This window comes from Bos javanicus, chromosome 15 (assembly GCF_032452875.1).
Source record: "Bos javanicus breed banteng chromosome 15, ARS-OSU_banteng_1.0, whole genome shotgun sequence".
Lineage (NCBI taxonomy): Eukaryota > Metazoa > Chordata > Mammalia > Artiodactyla > Bovidae > Bos > Bos javanicus.
This window is the reverse complement of record NC_083882.1, coordinates 15,431,117-15,455,908: the sequence shown is the minus strand read 5'-3', so window position 1 is coordinate 15,455,908 and position 24,792 is coordinate 15,431,117. Positions and strand designations below refer to the sequence as shown.

The window sequence follows — 24,792 nt, the reverse complement described above, 5'->3', positions numbered from 1 at the left end:
ACCTTTCATTCCTGGAATCAACCCGTCTTGGTCATGATGAATATACTGTAGGGATCAGTTTACTCAGTTTGTATTTAGGACTTTTGCATCTATGCTCATCAGTGAGATTAGCCTTTTATTTTCCTTTCTCATAATGTCCTTGTTGGAGACATGTACGTACAGTTTGTATCATAAGATTTGTTGGGAAATAGTCTTTCTTTTTCTGTTCTTCAGGAAAATTTGTCTAAGATTGGAATTACTTCTTTGAATATTTGGTAAAAGTTGCTGGTGTAGCCATTTAAGAGTATAGAGTTTTCTTTGGGAAAAGAGTTTTGATTACTGCTTCAGTTTCCTTGCTGGTTATGGATATACTCACCATTCTGTTGCTTTTTGTGTCAATTTTGCTATTTATATTTTTCTAGGAATTTTTTCATCTGAATTTTAAAATATGTTGTCTTAAAGTTGTTTTTACTGTCTTTATTTTCTTTTTTATGTCTGCAGCATCTATAGCGATGACTTCTTTGTCTTTCCTAATATTGATTATTTGTGCCTTCTGTTTCTGGTCTTTACCGTTTTCACCAGGGGTTTGTTGTTTTTATTAGACTTTTCACAAAAAAACTAGCATTGGTTTTGTTCATCTTCTTTATATTGGTTTTCTCTTTCATCAGTTTCTGGTCTTATTTTTACTATTTCCTTTATTCTACTTTCTTTGCTATACTTCTGACTTTCTGCAGTGGATGCTGAGTTCATTTAATTTTCCAGTCTTTTTTCTTTTCTTATAGTGAAGTTGCTCAGTCGTGTCCGACTCTTTGTGACCCCATGGACTGTAGCCTACCAGGCTCCTCTGTCCATGGGATTTTCCAGGCAATAATCCTGGAATGGATTGCCATTTCCTTCTGCAGGGGATCTTCCCAACCCAGGGATCGAACCCTGGTCTCCCGCATTGTAGACAGACGCTTTACCGTCTGAGCCACCAAGCCTATACATCTTCCTTTTAATACTGATCACTAGTATCCCCCTAGATTTGAAATGTAGGATATTCATTTCTTTAGGATTTCATTTACTTTAAAGTATTTTATTTCTTTATGATTACAAATTTTATTTAGAAATATATTTTTAATTTTACAAAATATAGAGCTTTCGCTATCATTTTAATATTAATTTTTAACTTTATTGTTTTGTGGTTAGAGGACATGTTCTGCCTACTTTGACATTTGTTAAAACTTGTTTTATGGCCAGAGTTTTATAGTCAATTTTGCAAAATTTCCATAGTACTCAAAAAAATCATATTCTGCAATTTGGGAGACAATATAGATCCCTACCTCCAACAAAAATGTTCTAAATGGTTGAAACAAATAAATATGAAAAAGAGAAACTAAAATAAAATCTTTGTTACTCCAAAATAGTGAATACTTTAACAAGATATAAGGGAACAAACCATAATGGAAAATAGGAATAAATTAGGCTACATTTAAATTTTGAAAACACCTGAAAAATAAACAATAAACAGATTGAAACGGAGGTGGTGCCTAGGATAAGATATTTCAAATCATACAATAGACATAGAATTAGTATCTCAAACATTTAAAACATTTAAAGAACTTTTACAAAGGAAAACACTGAAAAAATGGGCAAAGGATATAATGTAATTGTCAAAACCCACAAAAAGCCAATAAATCAATGAAAAAGCATGAGTCACACAACATTAATATTAACAAAAATATAAAGGTGATAAATTACTTTGTCAATCCAATCACCAACAACTAAAAATTTGACATTATCAAATATATCTGGGGATACAGAGAAATAAACTCGCCTACTCTGCTAGTGACTGTGTTAATTAGGATAATCCACAGGTAAGCAACTTGACATTGTCTAATAAACTACAAAGTACAGTTTCTATATCATTAATAAATAAGACCAAAATATCTAAACAATAAATTCTCACATATATTCTCACAAATAAGATTTTTAATGCAGCATTGTTTATAATAAACAGTAATCTGAATACTCATCAATAGAGAAATGCATTAAAAAATTTTTTATGGCAGACTATATATGTACATAGATGAATGCATCTTGAAGCTGTTAATGTTGAATTTAAAAATTACAAAAATTAGTATATTTGGTATAAAATCATTTATCCAAAATAAAAATAGCAAACACACAAAACAATACTGTATATGGATACACAGCAGACACACACATGTGCATGTGTGCTCAGTTGCTCAGTCACGTCCAACTCTTTGTGATCCCACGGACTGTAGCCTGTCAGTCCATGGATTGTCCATGGACAATCTCCCTTGTCCGTGGGATTATTCCAGCAGGAATACTGAAGTGGGTAGCCATTTCCTACTTCAGGGAATCTTCTTGACCGAGGGATCATTACTGCATCTCCTGCATTGGCAGGTGGATTCTTTACCACTGAACCACCTGGACACACACACACAAAAGACATCCACAGATAGAAAATGCACCAAATTCATGATAGCTGTTGTTTTGGGGTTGGGTAGGAGAAGGAGATTAGGATTTTGGATTTAAATCTGAAAGGGATTTCCTTCATCTGAAATATTTATTCTATTTAAAAATACTTGAACCAGGAAGAAGACCCTTTAGGATGTCTGTTCAACCTTACACTGGAGATTCTAGTCAAGGCAGTTAGGTAAGAAAAATAAATAAAAAGGTATCCAAGTTGAAAAGAAAACTATTGACAGATAGCTTGATTTTATATAGAGAAAATCTTAGGGAATGACTAAACTACTACAACAAATAAATTCAACAAGATTGCACAATACACAAGATGCTCTGGTACTGCTGCTGCTGCTGCTAAGTCACTCCAGTCATGTCCGACTCTGTGCGACCCCATAGACGGCAGCCCACCAGGCTCCGCCATTGCTGGGATTCTCCAGGCAAGAACACTGGAGTGGGTTGCATTTCCTTCTCCAATGCATGAAGGTGAAAAGTGAAAGTGAAGTCGCTCAGTTGTGTCCATGACTCTTAGCGACCCCAAGGACTGCAGCCCACCAGGCTGCTCCGTCCATGGGATTTTCCAGGCAAGAGTACTGGAGTGGGGTGCCATTGCCTTCTCTGGATACACAAGATAAGTATACATAAATCAGTTGATTTCTGTACACCAGCAAGATCTGAAAATTTAAGAAAACATTCCATTAACAATATCATCAAAAAGAATAAAATGTTTAAGAATAAATTCAACGAAAAAGATATGAGACTTTTACACTGGAAACTATAAAACATTGTTAAAGAAGATCTAAATAAATGGAAAAACATTCCATATTCATTGATCAGAAAATGCTGTTGTTAAGATGTCAATACTCCCCCAATTGTTCTATGGGTCCAGTGCATTCCCTATTGAAATTCCTGCTGGCTTTTTTCCCCAGGAAAAAAAGTTTATCCTGAAAAAGGTATATAAATACTAAAGACCCAAAATAGCCAAAACAGTCTTGAAAAATAATAAAAAATTTGGAGAACTCATACTTCCCCATTTCAAAACTTCACTGCAAAGTTTCAATTATCAAGGCATTGGTATAGGGACAGCTATATATAGTTTAATGACTAACTGTAAACTTTAATAGAATCAACAAAACTTTCAAGACATTTTCAACAGTGAAAGAATAATCTTTTCAATGCATTTTGCTGGAATAATGGATATCCTTAAAAGTCTGAATCTGGATCCCTATCTCACACCATATTTGGAGAAGGAAATGGCGATCCTCTCCAGTATTCTTGGCTGGAAAATCCCATGGATGGAGGAACCTGGTAGGCTGCAGTCCATGGGGTCGCAAAGAGTCAGAAACGACTAAGCAAGTTCACTTTCACTTTTTTCACCTCACACCATACACAAACACTAAGTCAAAGTTAATCATAGACCTAAATGTAAGCTAAAACTGTAAAACTCTTAAAACAGAAATGTATCTCCATGATCTTGAGCTAGGCAATAATTTCTTGGCTTAACCACCAGCGGCACAAGTGATAAAGAAAACTGATGACTTGGATTCATCAAAATTAAAAACTTATGCACTTCAAAAGATGCAGTTAAGAAAGTGAAAAGATAACCCCAGACTGGGAGAAAATATTTGCAAATCGTATATTTAAAAAAGAACTTATAATTAGGACATATAAAGATCTCTTGCAACTCAATTAATTATGCAAATATGAGCAAGGGATTTGAATAGAAATTTCTTCAAAAAAGATATGAGTGGCCAATAAGCATAGTGACAAATGCTCAGCATCATACATTGTTAAGGAAATGCAAATCAAAATGAGATACAATGTCATACTAAAGTACTATAAAAAAAAGAGGACAATTAGAGATGTTGGTGAGGATTCTGAAGAATTGGAACTGTCACATATGGTTGATGGAAACTGAAAATGTTGCAGGCACTTTGGGAAAATGGTATAGCAGTTTCTCAAAATGTTAAACATAGGGTTAGTATTGTTCAGTTGCTCAGTCGTGTCTCACTCTTTGTGACCCCATGGACTGCAGCACACCAGGCTTCCCTGTCCTTCATCATCCCCCAGAGCTTGCTCAAACTCATGTTCATTGAGTTGGTGATGCCATCCAACCATCTCATCTTCTGTCATCCCCTTCTCTTCCTGCCTTCAATCTTTCCCAGCATTAGAGTCTTTTCCAATGAGTTGGCTCTTTGCATCAGGTGGCCAAAGTATTGGAGATTCAGCATCAGTCCTTCCAATGAATATTCAGGATTGATGTCCTTTAGGATTGACTGGTTTGATCTCCTTGCTGTCCAAGGGAACTCAAGAGGGAGGGGAGGGGAGGGAGGAGGGTGGAGGGTTGAGGATGGGGAACGCGGGTATACCTGTGGCGGATTCATTTCGATATTTGGCAGAACTAATACAATATTGTAAAGTTTAAAAATAAAATTAAAAAAAAAAAAAAGAGTCTTCTCCAATACCACAGTTCAAAAGCATCAATTCTTCGGTGCTCAGCTTTATGGTGCAACTCTCACATCCATATATGACTACTGGAAAAACAATAGCTTTGACTATACAGACCTTTGTTGGCAAAGTAATGTCTCTGCATTTTAATATGCTGTCTGTGTTTTGTCATAGCTTTCCATCCAAGGGGCAAATGTCTTTTAATTTCATGGCTGTATTCACTATCTGCTGTGATTTTGGAGCCCAAGAAAATTAAGTCTGTCACTGTTTCTATTGTTTCCCCATCTGTTTGCCATGAAGTGATGGGACCAGATGCCATGATCTTCATTTTTTCAGTGTGAGTTTTAAGCCAGCTTTTTTACTCTCTTTCACTTTCATCAAGAGGCTCTTTAGTTCCTCTTCACTTTCCGCCATGAGGGTGGTATTGTCTGCATATCTAAGATTATTGATATTTCTTCTGGCAATCTTGATTCCAGCTTGTGCTCCATCCAGCCTGGAATTTTGTGTGATGGACTCTGCGTATAAGTTCAATAAGCTGGGTGACAATATACAGTGTTGACATACTCTTTTCCCAATTTGTAACCAGTCCGTTGTTCCATGTCCGGTTCTAACTGCTGCTTCTTGACCTGCATACAGGTTTCTCAGGAGACAGGTAAAGTGATCTGGTATTCCCATCTCTTGAAGAATTTTCCACAGTTTGTTGTGATTCACACCATCAAAGGCTTTAGTATAATCAATGAAGCAAAAGTAGATGTTTTTCTGGAATTCTCTTACTTTTTCTATGATTCAGTGGATGTTGGCAATTTGATCTCTGGATCCTCTGCTTTTTCTAAACCCAGCTTGAACATCCAAATTCAGCTTGAATTGGAAGTTCTCAGTTCACGTACTTTTGAAGCCTAGCTTGGAGAATTTTGAGCATTACTTTGCTAGCGTGTGCAATGAGTGCAATTTTATGGTAGTTTGAACATTCTTTGGAGTTGGAATGAGAACTGACCTTTTCCAGTCCTGTGGCCACTGCTGAGTTTTCCAAATTTGCTGACATATTGAGTGCAGCACTTTGACAGCATCATGTTTTAGGATTTGAAAGAGCTCATCTGGAATTCCACCACCTCCACTAGCTTTGTTACTGTATGACCCAGCAATTCCACTTCTAGGTATCTATACAAAGAAAAAATAAAAACATGTCTACTCAATATGAATGTTCATAATTGCATTATTCATAAGAGCCAAAAGAGTACAACCCAAATGTTATCAACTGATGGATGGATAAACAAAATATGGTATATTCATAACAATGGAATATTCAACCATAAAAAGAAGAAACATGCCTACAACATGAATGAACCTCAAAAACATGCTGAATGAAACAAGCCAGACAAAATATCACATGTTCCATTTATGTGAAATGTCCAGAATAGGTTAATCTACAAAGACAGAACGTCGATTAGTGGTTGCCTGGAGCTGAGAGTGGAAATAGGCTGTGACTGCAAATGGGCATGAGGTTTATATGCGGAATGGTGGGAATGTTCTAAAAGTACATTGTGATGATGGCTGCACAGCTCTGTAAATATCCCCCCAAAATCATTCAATTGTACACTTAAAATGGGTGAAATATTTGTTATGTAAATTACATCACAATAAAGCTGTTTAAAAAAACCACTTGAAGCAAATATGGTAAAATATTAAGATGTCAATTCTGGCTGGTTGGAATGCAGGGTTTTGCTATATATTCTATTTTATCTATTTTTACTGTTTCTCAGAAGCAAAAAATCAAGACACCATAAATTCCTAGGCCCCAATTTCAAATGAGATAGATGCATTAATTTACAGTCTTTTGATTATACTCTCACCTTCAGACACTGTCAGTTGCCCCCATTCCCAGAGGAAATTACTTAGAACATTCTCAGCAAATCTTACCAGTCATATATAGCAAACCCAACTCTCTAGTGCCTAACTCTTATTTAAATATAAGCCAAGGGTAATTAGATTTATGAGGAAAGCATTTAACCTGAAAAAATAGAAACCAAGGAAAGCATCCTGGAAGGGTGAATTCAGAGGGAAGCTGACATAATGTAGAGAATAAATGAAACTTAAAAAAAAAAGACCCTATTAATATTTCAAAAGAGACAGAAAAATCTGCAGCCATTAAAAATGTTGGATATATAAAAGGAATTCAGAGAACCAAAAGAATTTCTGAAAATTAAAAATAATTGCTAGAAGGCTTGGAAAATAAAAAAACAAAGATGGAAAACAAGAGAAAAATAAGAAAATTAGAGGATCATCCCAGGAGGTCTCATATCCAACAAATTATATTTCCAGAAAGATAAAACTGAAAATATAGTGGAAAGAAATAAAGATGGAATAAGAAAATTCTCAGCAATGAAGAATTTACATCAGAAGATCTAACACAATAACTGGCAAAAAAAAGAACCATATTTTGATGAAATCTCAGAAAACAAGGAGCAAAGAAATAATCATCAAAGTGTTCAAGGAAGATAGGTTACACAAAAAGCATCAGAAAGTAGATCGGTTTTGGATTTCTAGAAGCTGCAATTCAATGGAACATTGTCTCCAGAATCTTGAAAGAAAAAGGTAGAGCACAGACATTTTCAGACATGCAGATTCTGGTAGACAGTTGTTATATTTGTGGCCAGTAACGTTAGAATTCTGTTTTGTATCTGAGGAAATTCGTACATTATAACCCCCGCCTTGCCAAGTGGTAAGTCACATATCCAGTATCTGTTATAGCAAAGACATAAGCACATGACCTTAGCTCTTCCAATCAGACATTTCCGTGGAAGCGCTCAATTTGAAGAAATGTGTGGAAGTCAGTTTTGCACAAGATGTGTCCCTGGAGGAGGATGGTGAAGACTGAGCTTTCAGAGGCAGCAGTGGCATAGGTTTTAGCCGGTGATGTCCCTTGCTCAGGGTCTTTGACCAGAGAAGGTATAGAATATATAGATGGTTGGATAATTTGGGTGTTGTTCCTGGGTACACAGTCACCAAACCCTATTCTCTGGTCCTCCTGGAGATTCTGTGAGCTACTTCATAATGTCTAATGATGCTTCCAAGGACACTCCTGATGGATACTCCACCAACCCAAGAAAATAAACCAGGAAAGAAGATTGAGATGTGTGTTGGGGCGGGGGGGGGGGGGGGCTGGCTAGATTAGAGGATCTAACATAATAGAGAAAAAGAACACCCAGAATTTCAGTGACTAGAAACCCCAGGATATAGTCTGTGTAACAGCCTAAAGACTAACCAGTCCAGATTCAAGTAAGCATATGGAGGGCTCCAGGAAGAATATTTCTGAAAAGAGAAATTAGATTTGGTACCTGAAGTGTTTTATGTATTTAGAAGAGATTTACACTACTGGGAATTAATTTGGGGATGATTTAATATGTATAAAACTAGGCAAATGAAATAAAGCATTAATTAACTATAGGATAACGTTTCGTACATGAAAGGCAGTGCAATCATGGTACACTACATGATTCGGCTGTATCTAAGATTGTGTGGCAAAACTTCAGACTAGACTTAACCAAAATATTGGTTAATAGTTATAACCAATTATATATGGGAGGATGGAGTAGGGGAAGTCTGTATGTGGTGGGATGGAGCAAAAGAGAACTAGATCCATGTTTTTTATAGTTTATGTCTACAGTATCTAAAATTGCAAAGTCTAGAGATACTGGATATACAAAATACCAGAAGCAGCTAAAATATGTAAGAGTAAGCCTTTGAGGAGTGGGAATGAGGGATAGGAAGTGCATTTGTCAGGGTTCTTTATTGCCTAGAGAATTTACCTTTAGGCAAAAGAGGTTGGTTCTGTTTTGGGTTTAGTTTGTTTTTCAGTGTTTTTATGGAATCTCTGGGAGAATTGCAAGAATTAGGATTATATACTACTCAAGAAATATATTAAAAATGTATTGACAATTCAAAGAGGCCTGTGTTAGAATTAAAATTTGAGTGGCTGTGTCATGAAGATACGAGTTCAAGAAGACTTCTGCCTGACTGCCAGATACTGCTGTGATTGCCACAGCATCCATGTAAGAGCAAAGTAAAGAGAGAAGTTTCTGAGGTTAGTATTCCCATGCTCAATTTATCACATGTCACAATGAAATCATTACAAGACATTTAAGTTGCTGATTTAAAGGCCAAGTCATTGTCTTTGTCATGATTTAATTTCTGCTGTTTGACTGGATCAGTATTTGAGCCACGCTGTTCATGCCTGACTTCCCATCATGTGTCATTCTCCTTTATGTCCACACTCCTGGATGTTCCTTACTAGGGAGCCCACATCAAATATTGGCATTTGAGATTAAAAGGGTCCAGTAAAAGGTACCTTTTCATCTTTTCTTTTCCACACAACTTCTCAAGAACAGAATGTTGAAGCTTGTGGAGCAGAAACATGCAGGTATCTCAGAGAAAGAAGCAAGCACATCTCATAGAAGGGATTTATTACTTACGTGCCCATTGAAGGTACAAGCTAGCTTCAAGTAAAACAGTCTGGAGAGTTCCCACGACAACAGTTTAAGCACCAAATAAATGGTGCAGGCAAACAGTGCTCATGGAGTGTAGAGGACAGCCTTTACCAACACCTAGGGTTTGCAGGTTTGGGGCATCCCAGGTGGCACTAGTGGTTAAAGAACCCACCTGCCAATGCAGGAGACAAAAGACACCGGTTCAATCCCTGGGTTAGGAAGATCCCCTGGAGAAGGACAAGGCAACCCACTCCAGTATTCTTGTTTGGAGAATCCCATGGACAGAGGAGCCTGGCAGTTGAAGTTATGAGCACACACTCAGAAGGATCCTTCAAGGAGGAGACTTGTCTGGAAGGCAGAGATCATAATTTAGATAACAGTGAGAGAAGAAAGTGGGGCTCCCCTGGTGGCTCAGACAGAATCCACTTACAATGTGGGAGACTTGCGTTTGATCCCTGGGTTGGGAAGATCCGCTGAAGGAAGGAATGGCAACCCCCTCCAGTATTCTTGCCTGGAGAATCCCATGGACAGAGGAGTCTGATGGGCCACAGTCCATAGGTTGGCAAAGAGTAAGACACGACTGAGTGACTTAAGCATTGCATTGAGAGAAGAAAGGCGAGAGCCAAAGTGCGTATATTTGAAGCTGGGAGTTAGTTTTAGGAACTATTGGGAGAGACAGTTGGGAAAACGAGATAAAGATGGTGCTTTAAAAACATTTACTTTGTTCCCTCCAAAACTCCACTGGAGTGACAATAACATGATCTTTGTTTTAAGAAGTAATAAACAGGGCTTACCTGGTGGCTCAGTGGTAAGGAATCTGCCTGCCGATGCAGGAGACATGGGTTTATCCCTGGTCTGGGAAGATCCCGTATGGCCTCGGAGCAACTATAAGGCCTTACGCCACAATTACTGATACCTGCTTACCCGAGAACCCACAACAAGAGAAGCCGCTGCAATGAGAAGCCTGCACACCGCAACCAGGAAGCAAGCCCTGCTTTCCACAGTGAACGAGCCCATGCAGCACGGAAGGCCTGGCACAGCCGAAACTAGAAACTAAAATTGTATATATGTTTGTATACATATATAAATAATATACAAAGAAAATGGTAAAGGAGATAATACAGAAGCAAAATTTGAAAACAGAAGGACAGGTAGAAACTGATTTGTCAAACCCTGGAAAGCTGAATCCTAAATTGGCAGTGAAAGTCCAGAAGCAGCTCAGTTGCCTCTAAGAACCTCAAAGGCACCAGGTACCTCTGGATGTGACAGTTAAAACGGGGCTAAGGAGGATCTGTTGGAAGTCTGTCTCAGAAGCAGTTAAGATTTTGCAATTAACATTCCGCCCCTCCCACTCTGGGCAGCAGAGTAAACTGCCATCTCACCCTGACAGAACACTAAGCTTCATTGTCTAGAGTGGCTGAAAAGGATGTTCTCTGGACTGGGGATTTGGGGGAAGCACTGGGAGTATGGCTGTCAAAGGGGAAACAGGTTGATTGACTGAACCTCTGCAGTTGAATATTAGAAAATTCAGGACCCATTTTCTGTGTGGTGGGGAAACCAGGCCTGTCCCCTCAGGAGGAAGATTAGAAGATTCTTTACTGTTGAGTATCACCAGTTGTAGAGATACCAGCATCAGAGCTTCAGTCAGGAAACAGCCCAGCCAGATCACCATAAGGGGAAGTATAAGTCACCAAAACCATCCACACACCCAGAGCTTCTAATAAGTTCCCTGTGCCATACATACCCTTATATTTGAGCCTATTACTAAGGATCACTAGACATTTGAGGAAAGCCTTGAACCTGAAAGAAGCCAAAACAAACAGAAAAAGAAGTTTCAAAGAACCAGACTATGCAGGAGGGGAAAGTACCTCCAAAAGCCAATGACATTTTAGTATTTTCTGAGAGACGAAGTAATGCTCAAAATTCTCCAAGTCAGGCTTCAACAGTACATGAACTGAAAACTTCCAGATGTTCAAGCTGGATTTAGAAAGGGAGAGGAAGCAGAGATCAAATTGCCAACATCCACTGGATCATAGAAAAAACAACAGAATTACAGAAAAACATGTACTTCTGCTTCATTCACTATGCTATAAAGCCTTTGATGGTATGGATCACAATGGGAATATCAAACCACCTTACCTGCCTCCTGAGAAACCTGTATGCAGGTCAAGAAGCAACAGAATGGGAGATGGAACAACAGACTGGTTCAAAATTGGGAAAGCAGTATGTCAAGACTGTTATTGTCACCCTGCTTATTAAGCTTATATGCAGAGTACATGATGCGAAATGCCAGGCTGGATGAAGCACAAGCCAGAATCAAGATTACCAGGAGAAATATCAATCACTTCAGATATGCAGATGATACCACCATTATGGCAGAAAGAGAGGAGGAAATAAAGATCCTCTTGATGAAAGTGAAAGAGTAGAGTGAAAAAGCTGGCTTAAACTCAACATTCAAAAAATGAAGATCATGGCATCTGGTCCCATCACTTCATGGCAAATAGTTGGGGTAAAAATGGAAACAGTGACAGATTTAATTTTCTTGGGCTCAAAAATCACAGCAGATGGTGAATGCAGTCATGAAATTAAAAGATGCTTGTTCCTTGGAAGAAAAGCTATGATAAACCTAGACAGCATATTAAAAAGTAGAGACATTGCTTTGCCAGCAAAGGTCTGTCAAGTCAAAGCTATGGTTTTTTCCAATAGTCTTGTATGAATATGAGAGCTGGACCATAAAGAAAGCTGAGTGCTGAAGAATTGATACTTTTGAACTGTGGTATTAGAGAAGAATCTCGAGAGTCCCTTGGAAAGCAAGGAGATCAAACCAGTCAATCCTAAAGAAAATCAATCCTGAATATTCATTGGAAAGACTAGTACTGAAGCTGAAACTCCAATATTTTGGCCAACTGATGCAAATAACTGACTCATTTGAAATGACCCTGATGCTGGGAAAGATTGAGGGCAGGAGGAGAAGGGGATGACAGAGGATGAAATGGTTGGATGGCATCACCGACACAATGGATATGAGTCTGGGCAAACTCCAAGAGATGGTGAAGTACAGGGAAGCCTGGCATGCTGTGGTCCATGGGGTCACAAAGAGTTGTTCATGATTGAGAGACTGAACTGAACTGAGAGATTAAATAAGTGTACCCATGAAACAAGAACAGGATCATGGGGACAGTGGGGGTAAGGAAGCTATATACACAGAAAAGAGCTAAGGGAGCAGAGACGAACTGTTGAAAATTAAAAAATTGATAAAAGATATGAAAAAGACAGTAGAAGTAGGTTTGGAAGATAAAGATGAGAAAAAATTTCAGAATATAGTGATAAAGAGAAAATTGAAAGAAGAAAAGACATAAGAATTAGAGGTTGAATCCATGAGGTCTGGTATCCAAATACAGGTGTTAATGTACAGAGGGAATAACTACAGGAAATTGTCAAAGAGGCAACTAAAAAGTTTTTCTAAAACTAAAGAACCTGAATTTTGAGATGGAAAAGATTTTAGAACACTGGAACAAATAAAAGCTTCTGTAAACTAAGAGGGAAAAAGGAAAATACAGTGAACTAAGACAAGGAATCATATTTGCACTCCCTTACTCCTCATGTCATACTCACAAAACGATAAAAAGTTAAAAAGAAAGAAACAAAAGCCGTTAGTATTAAAGGCATAGTTAAAATCAGAAATGGAGTAGCCCTCATAGTCAACGAAAGAGTCCTAAATGCAGTATTTAGATGCAATCTCAAAAATGACAGAATGATCTCTGTTGGTTTCCAAGGCAAACCAATCAATATCACAGTAATCCAAGTCTATGCCCTGACCAGTTATGCTGAAGAAGCTGAAGTTGAATCATTCTATGAAGACCTACAAGACCTTCTAGAACTAACACCCAAAAAAGATGTCCTTTTCATTATAGGGGACTGGAATGCAAAAGTAGGAACTCAAGAGATACCTGGAGCAACAGGCAAATTTGGCCTTGGAGTACAGAATGAAGCAGGGCAAAGACTAATGGAGATGTGCCAAGAGAACATACTGGTCATAGCAAACACCCTCTTCCAACAACACAAGAGAAGACTCTATACATGGACATTACCAGATGGTCAATACCAAAATCAGACTAATTATATTCTTTGCAGCCAAAGATGGAGAAGTTCTATACAATCAGCAAAAACAAGACTGGGAGCTGACTGTGGCACAGACTGGACTATTTATTGCCAAATTCAGACTTAAACTGAAGAAAGTAGGGAAAACCATTAGACCATGCAAATATGACCTAAATCAAATCCCTTATGATTATACAGTGGAAGTGGGAAATAGATTTAAGGGATGAGATCTGATAGAGTGCCTGAAGAACTATGGATAGGGGTTCGTGACATTTTACAGGAGACAGGGATCAAGACTACCCCCAAGGAAAAGAAGTGCAAAAAGGCAAAATGGTTGTCTGAAGGGGCCTTGCAAATAGCTGTAAATAGAAGAGAAGTGAAAGGCAAAGGAGAAAAGGAAAGATATACCCATTTGAATGCAGAGTTCCAAAGAATAGCAAGAAGAGATGAGAAAGCCTTCCTCAGTGATCAGTGCAAAGAAATAGAGGAAAACAACAGAATGAGAAAGTCTAGAGATCTCTTCAAGAAAATTAGAGATACTAAGGGAACATTTCTTGCAAAGATGAACACAATAAAGAACAGAAATGGTATGGAACCGAAGCAGAAGATATTAAGAAGAGGTGGCAAGAATACACAGAAGAACTATACAAAAAAGATCTTCATGACCCAGATAATCATGATGGTGTGATCACCAGCCTAGAACAATCCTGGAATGTGAAGTCAAGTGGGCCTTAGAAAGCATCACTACGAACAAAGCTAGTGGAGGTGATGGCATTCAAGTTGAGCTATTTCAAATCCTAAAAGATGATGCTGTGAAAGTGCTGCACTCAATATGCCAGCAAATCTGAAAAACTCAGCAGTGGCCACAGGACTGGAAAAGGTCAGTTTTAATTCCAAGCCCAAAGAAAGGCAATGCCAAAGAATGTTCAAACTATTGCACTCATCTCACACAATAGTAAAGAAATGCTCAAAATTCTCCAAGCGAGGCTTCAACAGTACGTGAATCATGAACTTCCAGATGTTTCAAGCTGGTTTTAGAAAAGGCAGAGCAACCAAAGATCAAATTGCCAACATCTGCTGGATTATCAAAAAAGCAAGAGAGTCCCAGAAAAACATCTACTTCAGCTTTATTGACTATGCCAAAGCCTTTGACTGTGTGGATCACAATAAACTCTAGAAAATTCTTTGAGATAGGAATACCATACCACCTGACCTGCCTCTTGAGAAACCTGTATGCAGGTCAGAAAGCAAAAGTTAGAACTGGACATGGAACAACAGACTGGTTCCAAATAGGAAAAGGAGTATATTGTCACCCTGCTTATTTAACTTATATGCAGAGTACATCATGAGAAACGCTGGGCTGGAGGAAGCACAAGCTAGAATCAAGATTGCCGGGAGAAATAGCAATAACATGATGACACCACCCTTATGGCAGAAAGTGAAGAGGAACTAAAAAGCCTCTTGATGAAAGTGAAAGAGGAGAGTGAAAAAGTTGGTTTAGAGCTCAACATTCAGAAAACGAAGATCATGGCATCTGGTCCCATCACTTCATGGGAAATAGATGGGGAAACAGTGGAAACAGTGTCAGACTTTATTTTTGGGGAGCTCCAAAATCACTGCAGATGGTGACTGCAGCCATGAAATTCAAAGACGTTTGCTTTTTGGAAAAGTTATGACCAACCTAGACAGTATATTAAAAAGCAGAGACATTACTTTGCCAACAAAGGTCCATCTAGTCAAAGCTATGGTTTTTCCTGTAGTCAGGTATGGATCTGACAGTTGGACTATAAAGAAAGCTGAGCACTGAAGAATTGATGCTTTTGAACTGAGGTGTTGGAGAAGACTCTTGAGAGTCCCTTGGATTGCAAGGAAATCCAACCAGTCTATCCTAAAGGAAATCAGTCCTGAAAATTCATTGGAAGGACTAATGCTGAAGCTGAAACTCCAATAGTTTGGCCACCTGATGTGAAGAACTGACTCATTGGAAAAGACCTGATGCTGGGAAAGATTGAAGGTGAGAGTAGGGGTCGACAGAGGATGAGATAGTTGGATGGCATCACCGACTCAATGGACCTGAGTTTGAGCAAGTACCAGGAGTTGATGTTGGACAGGGAGGCCTGGCATGCTGCAGTCCATGGGATTGCAAAGCGTTGGACGTGACCGAGTGACTGAACTGAACTGAACTAACATACAAAAGGGAAAAAACTCATAAGGCAATATTTATCTGCCTCTGAATGGGGAAATAACTTTTTAAACTTAAAAGCCATGAAAGGCATTACATAGGAAAAACAGACTCAACTTTTTAATAAGACTGAAATGAATGTCAAAAATCATTTAAAACAATATAAATTTAAGAAATGGCAAACTGGGAAAAAACTATAACTAGATTCAACAAGAGGTTTAATATGTAAAATATTCATATGAGCAGTTTGTAAAATATTCATATGAGCAGTTTGTAAAATATTCATATACTATGTAAAATATGTGAAATGTTCACATAATATGTAAAATGTTCACATAAGTAGATGAGACAAAACACTAGAAGCATATTAGAGAAAAATGGGCAAAGGATATGAACCAGTGCATATGATAAAATCCAAATGGCTAACATTCATTGAAGAAAAAAAAAATCAATCTTAGTAGTAATCCAAGAAGTATAATTTACAACTTGAGCTACTCTTTTTCACTTACAAATTATTAAAAGATTTTTTTCAGAACAAAGTTAATAGTAAGGATGTAAAGTGATATCTTTCTGGAAAATTTTGGCAATATGAGTTAAGGATCTTAAAATATTTAAACTTTGCAATGTGGTAATTCCATTTCTAAATATCTAATCCAAGGAATATTGTTTAACTGATATTTTACTTTATATATTGATCTAAGTACTTAAATATAGGATATTTATAAATGAGTAATAATTATGGAAAAGTAAAAAAATTACTGTACAACAATAGGAGGAAAGTTGAGTCACTTATCTCCATCAAATAGAATTTACTGAGCTGTCAAATATTATGGTTATAATTATTTTCAATAAATGGTTAGCAGACATTATAACTTGAGAAGAAATTTATTAAATACATCATTTAGATATTGACTGTCAGCAGAAACAGTGGCTAATGCCTGAGGCATTTTGTCAACAGTCCCCATCTGGAATAATAACTTTGAAAATATGCATGCAACATGAAAGACAAGAAGGCTTTCCTGCTGTCCTTAAATTATTGTGAGCAATCTAGACAGTGGCCACAGTGAGAGGGATTTTTAAATTTCATTTCTCACCTTCTCGGTTTAAAACACACACACCCCCCGCCCCGCCCCCCGCCCCTCCCCTGGAAATCTTGGAGAAATTATTTTTTAAAGACTTCCTAATTTCCAGAAATCCATTAAGTCTAATTATTCTGATAAAAATATTCTTCTTCAATTGTCAGAATTGACAAGTTTCCTTAGATGAAGAATTTCTGTGTTACTTGGGAATACCATGAATAAGGGTAAAATGGAAGAGTATCTGAAATGAAAAGGTCTATATTCACCTAGTACTTATGACTCCAACTCAAAGAAACATGGAGGCAGTCTCACAGTAAAAGCAGCCATCTGAGACCCATAGAGAAAGCATATGTCTGGAGCACGGAAGGATCACTGTCATTGTACCTGCAAATTCTGAGTTTTGATTTGAGCACAGAGTTACACTTACAAAATCAGAGTGTTTCCTTTGGATACTCAATATCTGAAGACTAATGCTTACATCAGTTCAGTTCAGTTCATTTCAGTTCAGTCGCTCAGTCGTGTCTGACTCTTTGTGACCCCATGAATCGCAGCACGCCAGGCCTCCCTGTCCATCACCAACTCCCATAGTTCACTCAGACTCACATCCATCAAGTCAGTGATGCCATCCAGCCATCTCATCCTCTGTCGTCCCCTTCTCCTCTTGCCCCCAATCCCTCCCAGCATCAGAGTCTTTTCCAATGAGTCAACTCTTCGCATGAGGTGGCCAAAGTACTGGAGTTGCAGCTTTAGCATCATTCCTTCCAAAGAAATCCCAGGGCTGATCTCCTGGGAGAAAGGGGTAAGGTCAGGAGGTGATGATGGGCCAGATCATGTAGGGACTTTTAGGACATTCCAAGGATTCTAAGTGGAGTGGAGTAGGTATGCCTGAAGTTTGAGGACAGGGAAGGTGACATAGAATATTTAGAGGGTGGAAATTAGGGGAGTATAAGAGGATTAGGCATATTAAAAAGCAGAGACATTACTTTGCCAACAAAGGTCCATCTAGTCAAGGCTATGGTTTTTCCAGTAGTCATGTATGGATGTGAGAGTTGGACTATAATGAAAGCTGAGCACCGAAAAATTGATGCTTTTGAACTGTGGCGTTGGAGAAGACTCTTGATAGTCCCTTAGACTACAAGGAGATCCAACCAGTCCATCCTAAAGGAGATCAGTCCTGAGTGTTCATTGGAAGGACTGATGTTGAAGCTGAAAGTCCAAGACTTTGGCCACCTTATGTGAAGAACTGATTCATTTGAAAAGACCCTGATGCTGGGAGATATTGAGGGCAGGAGGAGAAGGGGACAACAGAAGATGAGATAGTTGGATGGCATCACCAACTCAATGGAGATGAGTTTGGGTAAACTCCAGGAGTTGGCAATGGACAGGGAGGCCTGGTGTGCTGCAGTCCATGGGGTCACAAACAGTTGGATACCACTGAGCGACTGAACTGAACTGAAGAGAATTAGGAAACAGAGAGAGCACTTGAAATTGAGTTAATGAATAGTTTGCTGATTCTTTTTATTTTCTTCTAAATTTAATGAGACTGTTACTTTTGTTTCACTGTGAAGAATGGTCCTTGCTATTTTTTTACATTAAAATTCTTTATCTTACAAAAGAAGTTTCCCTTGATGCTTTGCAAGTAAGAATTTTAAAATCATGAATGGATGTTGCATTTCATCAAATGCCTTTTTTTGGATACCTACAATATGATGATATGTTTAATTCCCTTTGTTAATATTCTGAATTATACCGTTAGATTTTCCAATGCTGAATCATTCTTGCATTCTATTTAGTCATGATGTATTATTATTTTACTGTATTGCTACAGCATTTCATTGAATAATATTCCATTTTATGCTTTTATCAGTGCTTAAACAAAGATAGCCCATAGCTTTATTTTCTATTGTCCTTTATTTAATTTTGCTCTCAGAGATAAGAATAGTCTCATCTGAATAGCTTTCCACCTTTTTCTATACTCTGAAACAACTTGAATAATAAGAGTTAACTGTTTCTTGAAAATTTTCTAGATTCACATATAAAATGATGTGTCTCCTGGACTTTGAAGGGTCATACTTTGAACCAGATCTTTATACTGGGATATTGAAGCTTTCTTGTTTTCCTTGGATCCATTTTGGATATGTTTCCTCCCTAGAAAATTATTTTTCTCTCTTATCTTTGGAAAGTTTTGCTGTCATGTTGCTCCTAATATTCTCTTTTGAGATTTAAAAAATTCTTTGCTGTTACTAGCTTTGGCCCCTATTTCATTCCTAGTAACTTATTTTTCCCTTCTTACTTTTTAAAAAAATTATTTATTTTCTTTTTGGTGGCTCTGGGTCTTCGTTGCTGCGTGCAGGCTTTCTCTAGGCTCGGAGAGCTGGGGCTCCACTCCAGCTGCGGCGCGCCGGCTTCTCCTTGCAGTGGCTGCTCCTGTCGTGGAGAGCCAGCTCTAGGCACGTGGGCTTCGCTTGTTGAAGTGGGCAGGCTCACTAGCTGTGGGGCATGGGCTTAGTCGTTCTGAGGCATGTGCAGTCTTCCCAGACCAGGGATTGAACCTGTGTCCCCTGCATTTACAGGTGGATTCTTATCCATTGTACCACCAGGGAAGTCCCCTTCTTCCTTTTCTCGTGCTCAGTTATTCCCATGGTTTTTTGCTCTTATTAATTTCTTCAAAGAATATTTTTGGTCATCAGTTTTCTGTTTTGTATGTGTTATCGCTGATTAATGTCATCTTTATTCTTTATTTTTTCATTCTTCTTTCCCTTTTTTAAAATTTTTAAATATACTTTTTTAGTTTTTTCTCTTTTTTAGCTTCTTAAATTGAATGTTTAGTTTATTTACTTTCAATCACTCTTCCTTTTCCTTTTGTTATAATAATATATCTCTGACTCCTTTAATGCTTTTCACCCTAAACTCTATTTTTAAATATATGTATTTAACTAACTTAAGTAAATTTTTGAAAATTTAGTTCACAGAAATCTGTGAAAATTATGACAATGAACCATTCTGATGGCTGTGTTTACCTATGTTCCAAACAGAATATTTATATTACTCTAGAAACTTCCTTATAACTCCACTCATAACCTCTCTCTTTCACAAAGGTAGCCACTATTATGACTTCTAACATAGATTACTTTGCCTCCTTTTTATCTTCGTATAAATGGAAGCATAGAATAGATATTCTTTTAAGCCTAGATAATTAGTTTTATGTTTATAGAATTATCCCTATATTTTCAAGTAATTCTTGTCTTATCTTCATTGCTGTATTGTATCACACTGTATGGATATACTACCACGTGTTTATCCATTCTACTGTTGATTGACATTTGGGATGTTTCCAGTGTTTCAGTTCAGTTCAGTTCAGTCGCTCAGTCGTGTCCGATTTTTTGTGACCCCATGAATTGCAGCACACCAGGCCTCCCTGTCCATCACCAACTCCTGGAGTTCACTCAAACTCATGTCCATCGAGTTGGTGATGCTGTCCAGCCATCTCATCCTCTGTCATCCCCTTCTCCTCCTGCCCCCAATCCCTCCCAGCATCAGAGTCTTTTCCAATGAGTCAACTCTTCCCATGAGGTGGCCAAAGTACTGGAGTTTCAGCTTTAGCATCAGTCCTTCCAATGAACACCCAGGACTGATCTCCTTTAGAATGGACTGGTTGGACCTCCTTGCAGTCCAAGGGACTCTCAAGAGTCTTCTCAAGCACCACAGCTCAAAAGCATCAATTCTTCAGCGCTCAGCTTTCTTCAGTCCAACTCTCACATCCATACATGACCACTGGAAAAACCATAGCCTTGACTAGATGGACCTTTGTTGGCAAAGTAATGTCTCTGCTTTTGAATATGCTGTCTAGGTTGGTCATAACTCTCCTTCCAAGGAGTAAGCGTATTTTAATTTCATGGCTGCAGTCACCATCTGCAGTGATTTTGGAGCCCCCCAAAATAAAGTCTGACACTGTTTCCACTGTTTCCCCATCTATTTCCCATGAAGTGATGGGACCAGATGCCATGATCTTCGTTTTCTGAATGTTGAGTTTTAAGCCAACTTTTGCACTCTCCACTTTTACTTTCATCAAGAGGCTTTTTAGTTCCTCTTCACTTTCTGCCATAAGGGTGGTGTCATCTGCATATCTGAGCTTATTGATATTTCTCCTGGCAATCTTGATTCCAGCTTGTGCTTCTTCCAGCCCAGCATTTCTCATGATGTACTCTGCATATAAGTTAAATAAGCAGGGTGACAATATACAGCCTTGATGTACTCCTTTTCCTATTTAGAACCAGTCTGTTGTTCCATGTCCAGTTCTAACTGTTGCTTCCTGACCTGCATATAGGTTTCTCAAGAGGCAGGTCAGGTGGTCTGGTATCCCCATCTCTTTCAGAATTTTCCACAGTTTACTGTGATCCACACAGTCAAAGGCTTTGGCATAGTCAATAAAGCAGAAATAGATGTTTTTCTGGAACTCTCTTGCTTTTTCGATGATCCAGCTGATGTTGGCAATTTGGTTTCTGGTTCCTCTGCCGTTTCTAAAACCAGCTTGAACATCTAGAAGTTCATGGTTCACATATTGCTGAAGCCTGGCTTGGAGAATTTTGAGCATTACTTTACTAGCGTGTGAGATGAGTGCAATTGTGTAGTAGTTTGAGCATTCTTTGGCATTGCCTTTCTTTGGGATTGGAATGAAAACTGACCTTTTCCAGTGTTTAGTTACTAGAAATAATGTTGTTTTGAACATTCTTGGACTTGACTTTCAGTGCATAGGCATACACATATTCTAGGCACGTGGTAACAGTTGAATCATAGCAAAAGGGTAAACTCAGTAATATAGTACTGTCCAAATTGTTTTTCAAAGTGAGTGTAATGATTTACATTCTCCTTACTAGAATATAAGAATTTCCATTGTTCCACATCAATACCATTTCTTGTATTGCCAGTTTTGTGAAATTTTAGCCTTTATTTGAGCATGCAATTATATTCCATGATACAGTTTATTTGTAGTTCTCTATTAACATTTTCCAAACATTAGTTTTCAACCTTTCTGTATTATATATATATATATATATTTTAGGTTTTGTTTTCAATACCACCCTGAAGACACTACATTTGAGATATCTGTCCAAGACTGGGTAATTCAATATACCTCAAGAGGACAGAGCCAAAGGTCAACTGAGGAACATCATAGACTTGCAGGCTCAGCCATTAGTCCTGATCAAAGCTTCTGTCCAGACTGGATTCCCCTGGAGAAGCAGCAGGCCTGAGCAGTACCATCAGCTCGTTGTATTAAAGTCCACTGGGCATTCCTTCTGACTCACAGATCTTCAAACCGTTTTTGAAAAAGTAACATTTTCCAGCATCCTCACATATCCAGAATATACAGAAAAACTTGGCAGTTTGTTTCTTATTGATGGAAGCTATGAAGCCCAGTTGTGCTCAGAACCCAAGTTGTAGCATAATGATATTTCATCCAACCAAAGAAGAGTTTACTGATTTTGATAAATACATTGCTTACATAGAATCGCAAGGGGCCCACCGAGCAGGCTTGGCTAAGATAGTTCCACCCAAGGGATGGAAAGCCAGACAGACCTACGACGATATCAATGACATCTTAATAACCGCTCCGCTCCAGCAGGTGGTCTCTGGGCGGGCAGGTGTGTTTACTCAATACCACAAAAAGAAGAAAGCCATGACCGTGGCAGAGTACCGCCACTTAGCAAATACTGAAAAATACCAGACTCCATTCTACTCCGATTTTGAGGAATTGGAGAGAAAATATTGGAAAACCCGCCTCTTTGAGTCCCCAATATACGGCGCGGACATCAGTGGCTCTCTATTTGATGAAAACACGAAGCAGTGGAACCTGGGACGCCTGGGGACCATCCAGGACCTGCTGGAGCAGGAGTGCGGGGTGGTCATCGAGGGCGTCAACACCCCCTACCTGTACTTCGGCATGTGGAAGACCGCCTTCGCCTGGCACACGGAGGACATGGACCTTTATAGCATCAACTTCCTGCACTTCGGGGAGCCCAAGACCTGGTACGCGGTGCCGCCGGAGCACGGCCGGCGCCTGGAACGCCTGGCCGGCGCGCTCTTCCCGGGCAGCTCGAGGGGCTGCGAGGCCTTCCTGCGCCACAAGGCGGCGCTCATCTCGCCCACGGTGCTCCGGGACAACGGCATCCCCTTCGGTCGGGTCACGCAGGAGGCGGGCGAGTTCATGGTGACCTTCCCCTACGGCTACCACTCGGGCTTCAACCACGGCTTCAACTGCGCCGAGGCCATCAATTTCGCCACCCCGCGCTGGATCGATTATGGCAAAGTGGCCTCGCAGTGCAGCTGCGGCGAGGCGCAGGTGGCCTTCTCCATGGACGCCTTCGTGCGCATCCTGCAGCCCGAGCGCTATGAGCTGTGGAAGCGCGGGCAGGACCGGGCGCTGGTGAACCACGCCGAGCCCGCGGCGCCGGGCGGCCAGGAGCTGAGAGCCTGGAAGGAGGTGCAGACGCTGGGCCCCAAGTACTTCCCGCCTCGCCGCACCGCCCGCCTGCGTCAGCCCGTGTCCTCAAGCGAGGGCACTGACCCCAGAGCCCCTGTGCGGGCCGTGTCCCTGCGACCCTTGCCTGCCCGGGGTTCCTACTCGGCTTCCCAGTTTGACGCTGTCGCCGGCAGCAGCTCACGGAAGCCCAGCCAGACCCCTCCGCTGTTGCCAGGTCCGTCGGTGGCGTCGTGCCTCCACCCAGTTGGCAGATGTGGTTCTCGTCGTCGCCCTCAGGAAAAAGGCACTCAAGAGCTGACTGCCCCCATCGGAGCTAAGAGGGGCCTTGCCTTAGACCGCAAGGCTCAGGACCCCAAGGCTCAACCCCTGTCTGCAGAGGGACGGATGGACAATCCTGCCCCAACGAGCCCTGGACTCTAGCCTCCTGCTAAGGCCTGCAGGTATGACTGTGGCCCTGTCCCATAACCCAGCCTTTGTACCCCACTGCTCTTGGGTGTGGAGGATCCTCGAGAGTGGTCACATTGACATTTCAGAGGCTTGGGTATTTTCAGGTCATTAATCTTGCATGGGGGCTTTCCAGGTGGCTGGTGAAGAAGGCAATGGCACCCCACTCCAGTACTCTTGCCTGGAAAATCCCATGGACAGAGGAGCCTGGTAGGCGGCAGTCCATGGGGTCACTAAGAGTAGGGCACGACTGAGAGACTTCACTTTCACTTTTCCTTTCATGCATTGGAGAAGGAAATGGCAACCCACTCCAGTGTTCTTGCCTGGAGAATCCCAGGGACGGGGAGCCTGGTGGGCTGCCATCCGTGGGATTGCACAGAGTCGGACACGACTGAAGCGACTTAGCAGCAGCAGCAACAGTGACACAGAACCCACTTACCAACATAGGAGACCCTGGAGACATGGGTTCGATTCCTAGGTAGGGAAGATGCCTGGGGGAGGGCGTAGCAATCCACTCCAGTATTCTTGCCTGAAAAATCCCATGCATGGAGGAGCCTGGTGGGCTAGGATCCATAGGGTTGCAAAGAGTTGGACATGACCAAAGCAACTGAGCACATGTGCAGTCTTGCATGAGGGTCCCTCCTGTGTTGCCCCTGGAAGTGCTGGGTCCATGGTGCTTACCCATTTCTCCAGTGTTTGTTCTTTCTCCCAGAACCTGGAATCTTCAGACACTGCTAACTCCTGTGTCACCAGCTGAAGCTTCATCCACTGGACACTCTAGTGACCCTGTGAACTAGGTCCTGCTGAGGTCACCAGAGCCGATCTACCTCAGATCCCATCCTGTGGGCCAACTCTGGATACTGCATAGCTTCTGAAGAATCCTGAGTTTTGAATACTCTCCAACTTTTCTCCTGTTCTTCTTTCTACTTCCTTTTCACCCATCCCTTGGTTCTGCCACACAAAGCTCTTTTGACCAATTAGGTCAGTAGAGGCTCAGATAATAATATATAATATTTCTGAGTCTTTAATGTATTGAAAAAGTGTTATTTTCCAGTATTTGTTTGCAACTATATTAAAGGCAACCAGAAAGTTAACATCTGACTTGATTTCTGGGATTGTTCATTC

The 24,792-nt window shown here is 40.1% G+C and overlaps 2 protein-coding genes and 1 long non-coding RNA gene across 4 annotated transcripts in view; 2 read left to right on the top strand and 1 right to left on the bottom strand.

Annotated features, from left to right (window-relative positions):
* The window catches only part of LOC133261670 (lysine-specific demethylase 4D-like), a 29,096-nt gene extending 4,323 nt beyond the window's left edge, over window positions 1–24,773 (top strand). The window contains exons 2-3 of the mRNA XM_061440174.1: window positions 21,805–23,663; window positions 24,380–24,773. Coding sequence (XP_061296158.1) covers window positions 22,141–23,643 — 1,503 coding nt within the window. The 5' untranslated portion in view covers window positions 21,805–22,140 and the 3' untranslated portion in view covers window positions 23,644–23,663; window positions 24,380–24,773. The remainder of the gene's footprint in view (window positions 1–21,804; window positions 23,664–24,379) is intronic.
* LOC133261671 (lysine-specific demethylase 4D-like) overlaps window positions 1–24,792 on the top strand; it is a 38,081-nt gene that overhangs the window by 4,325 nt on the left and 8,964 nt on the right. The window lies entirely within an intron of this gene.
* Window positions 1,498–11,348, bottom strand: LOC133261674 (uncharacterized). Of its 2 annotated transcripts, XR_009741074.1 has the most exons (4): window positions 9,811–11,346; window positions 9,553–9,728; window positions 5,891–6,054; window positions 1,498–3,122 (listed from the first exon to the last, which is right to left on the bottom strand). It is a non-coding gene; the product is annotated as an uncharacterized LOC133261674 (long non-coding RNA). The 2 variants fall into 2 exon arrangements; XR_009741075.1 differs by lacking the exon at window positions 1,498–3,122 and having other exon boundaries at window positions 5,257–6,054; window positions 9,811–11,348.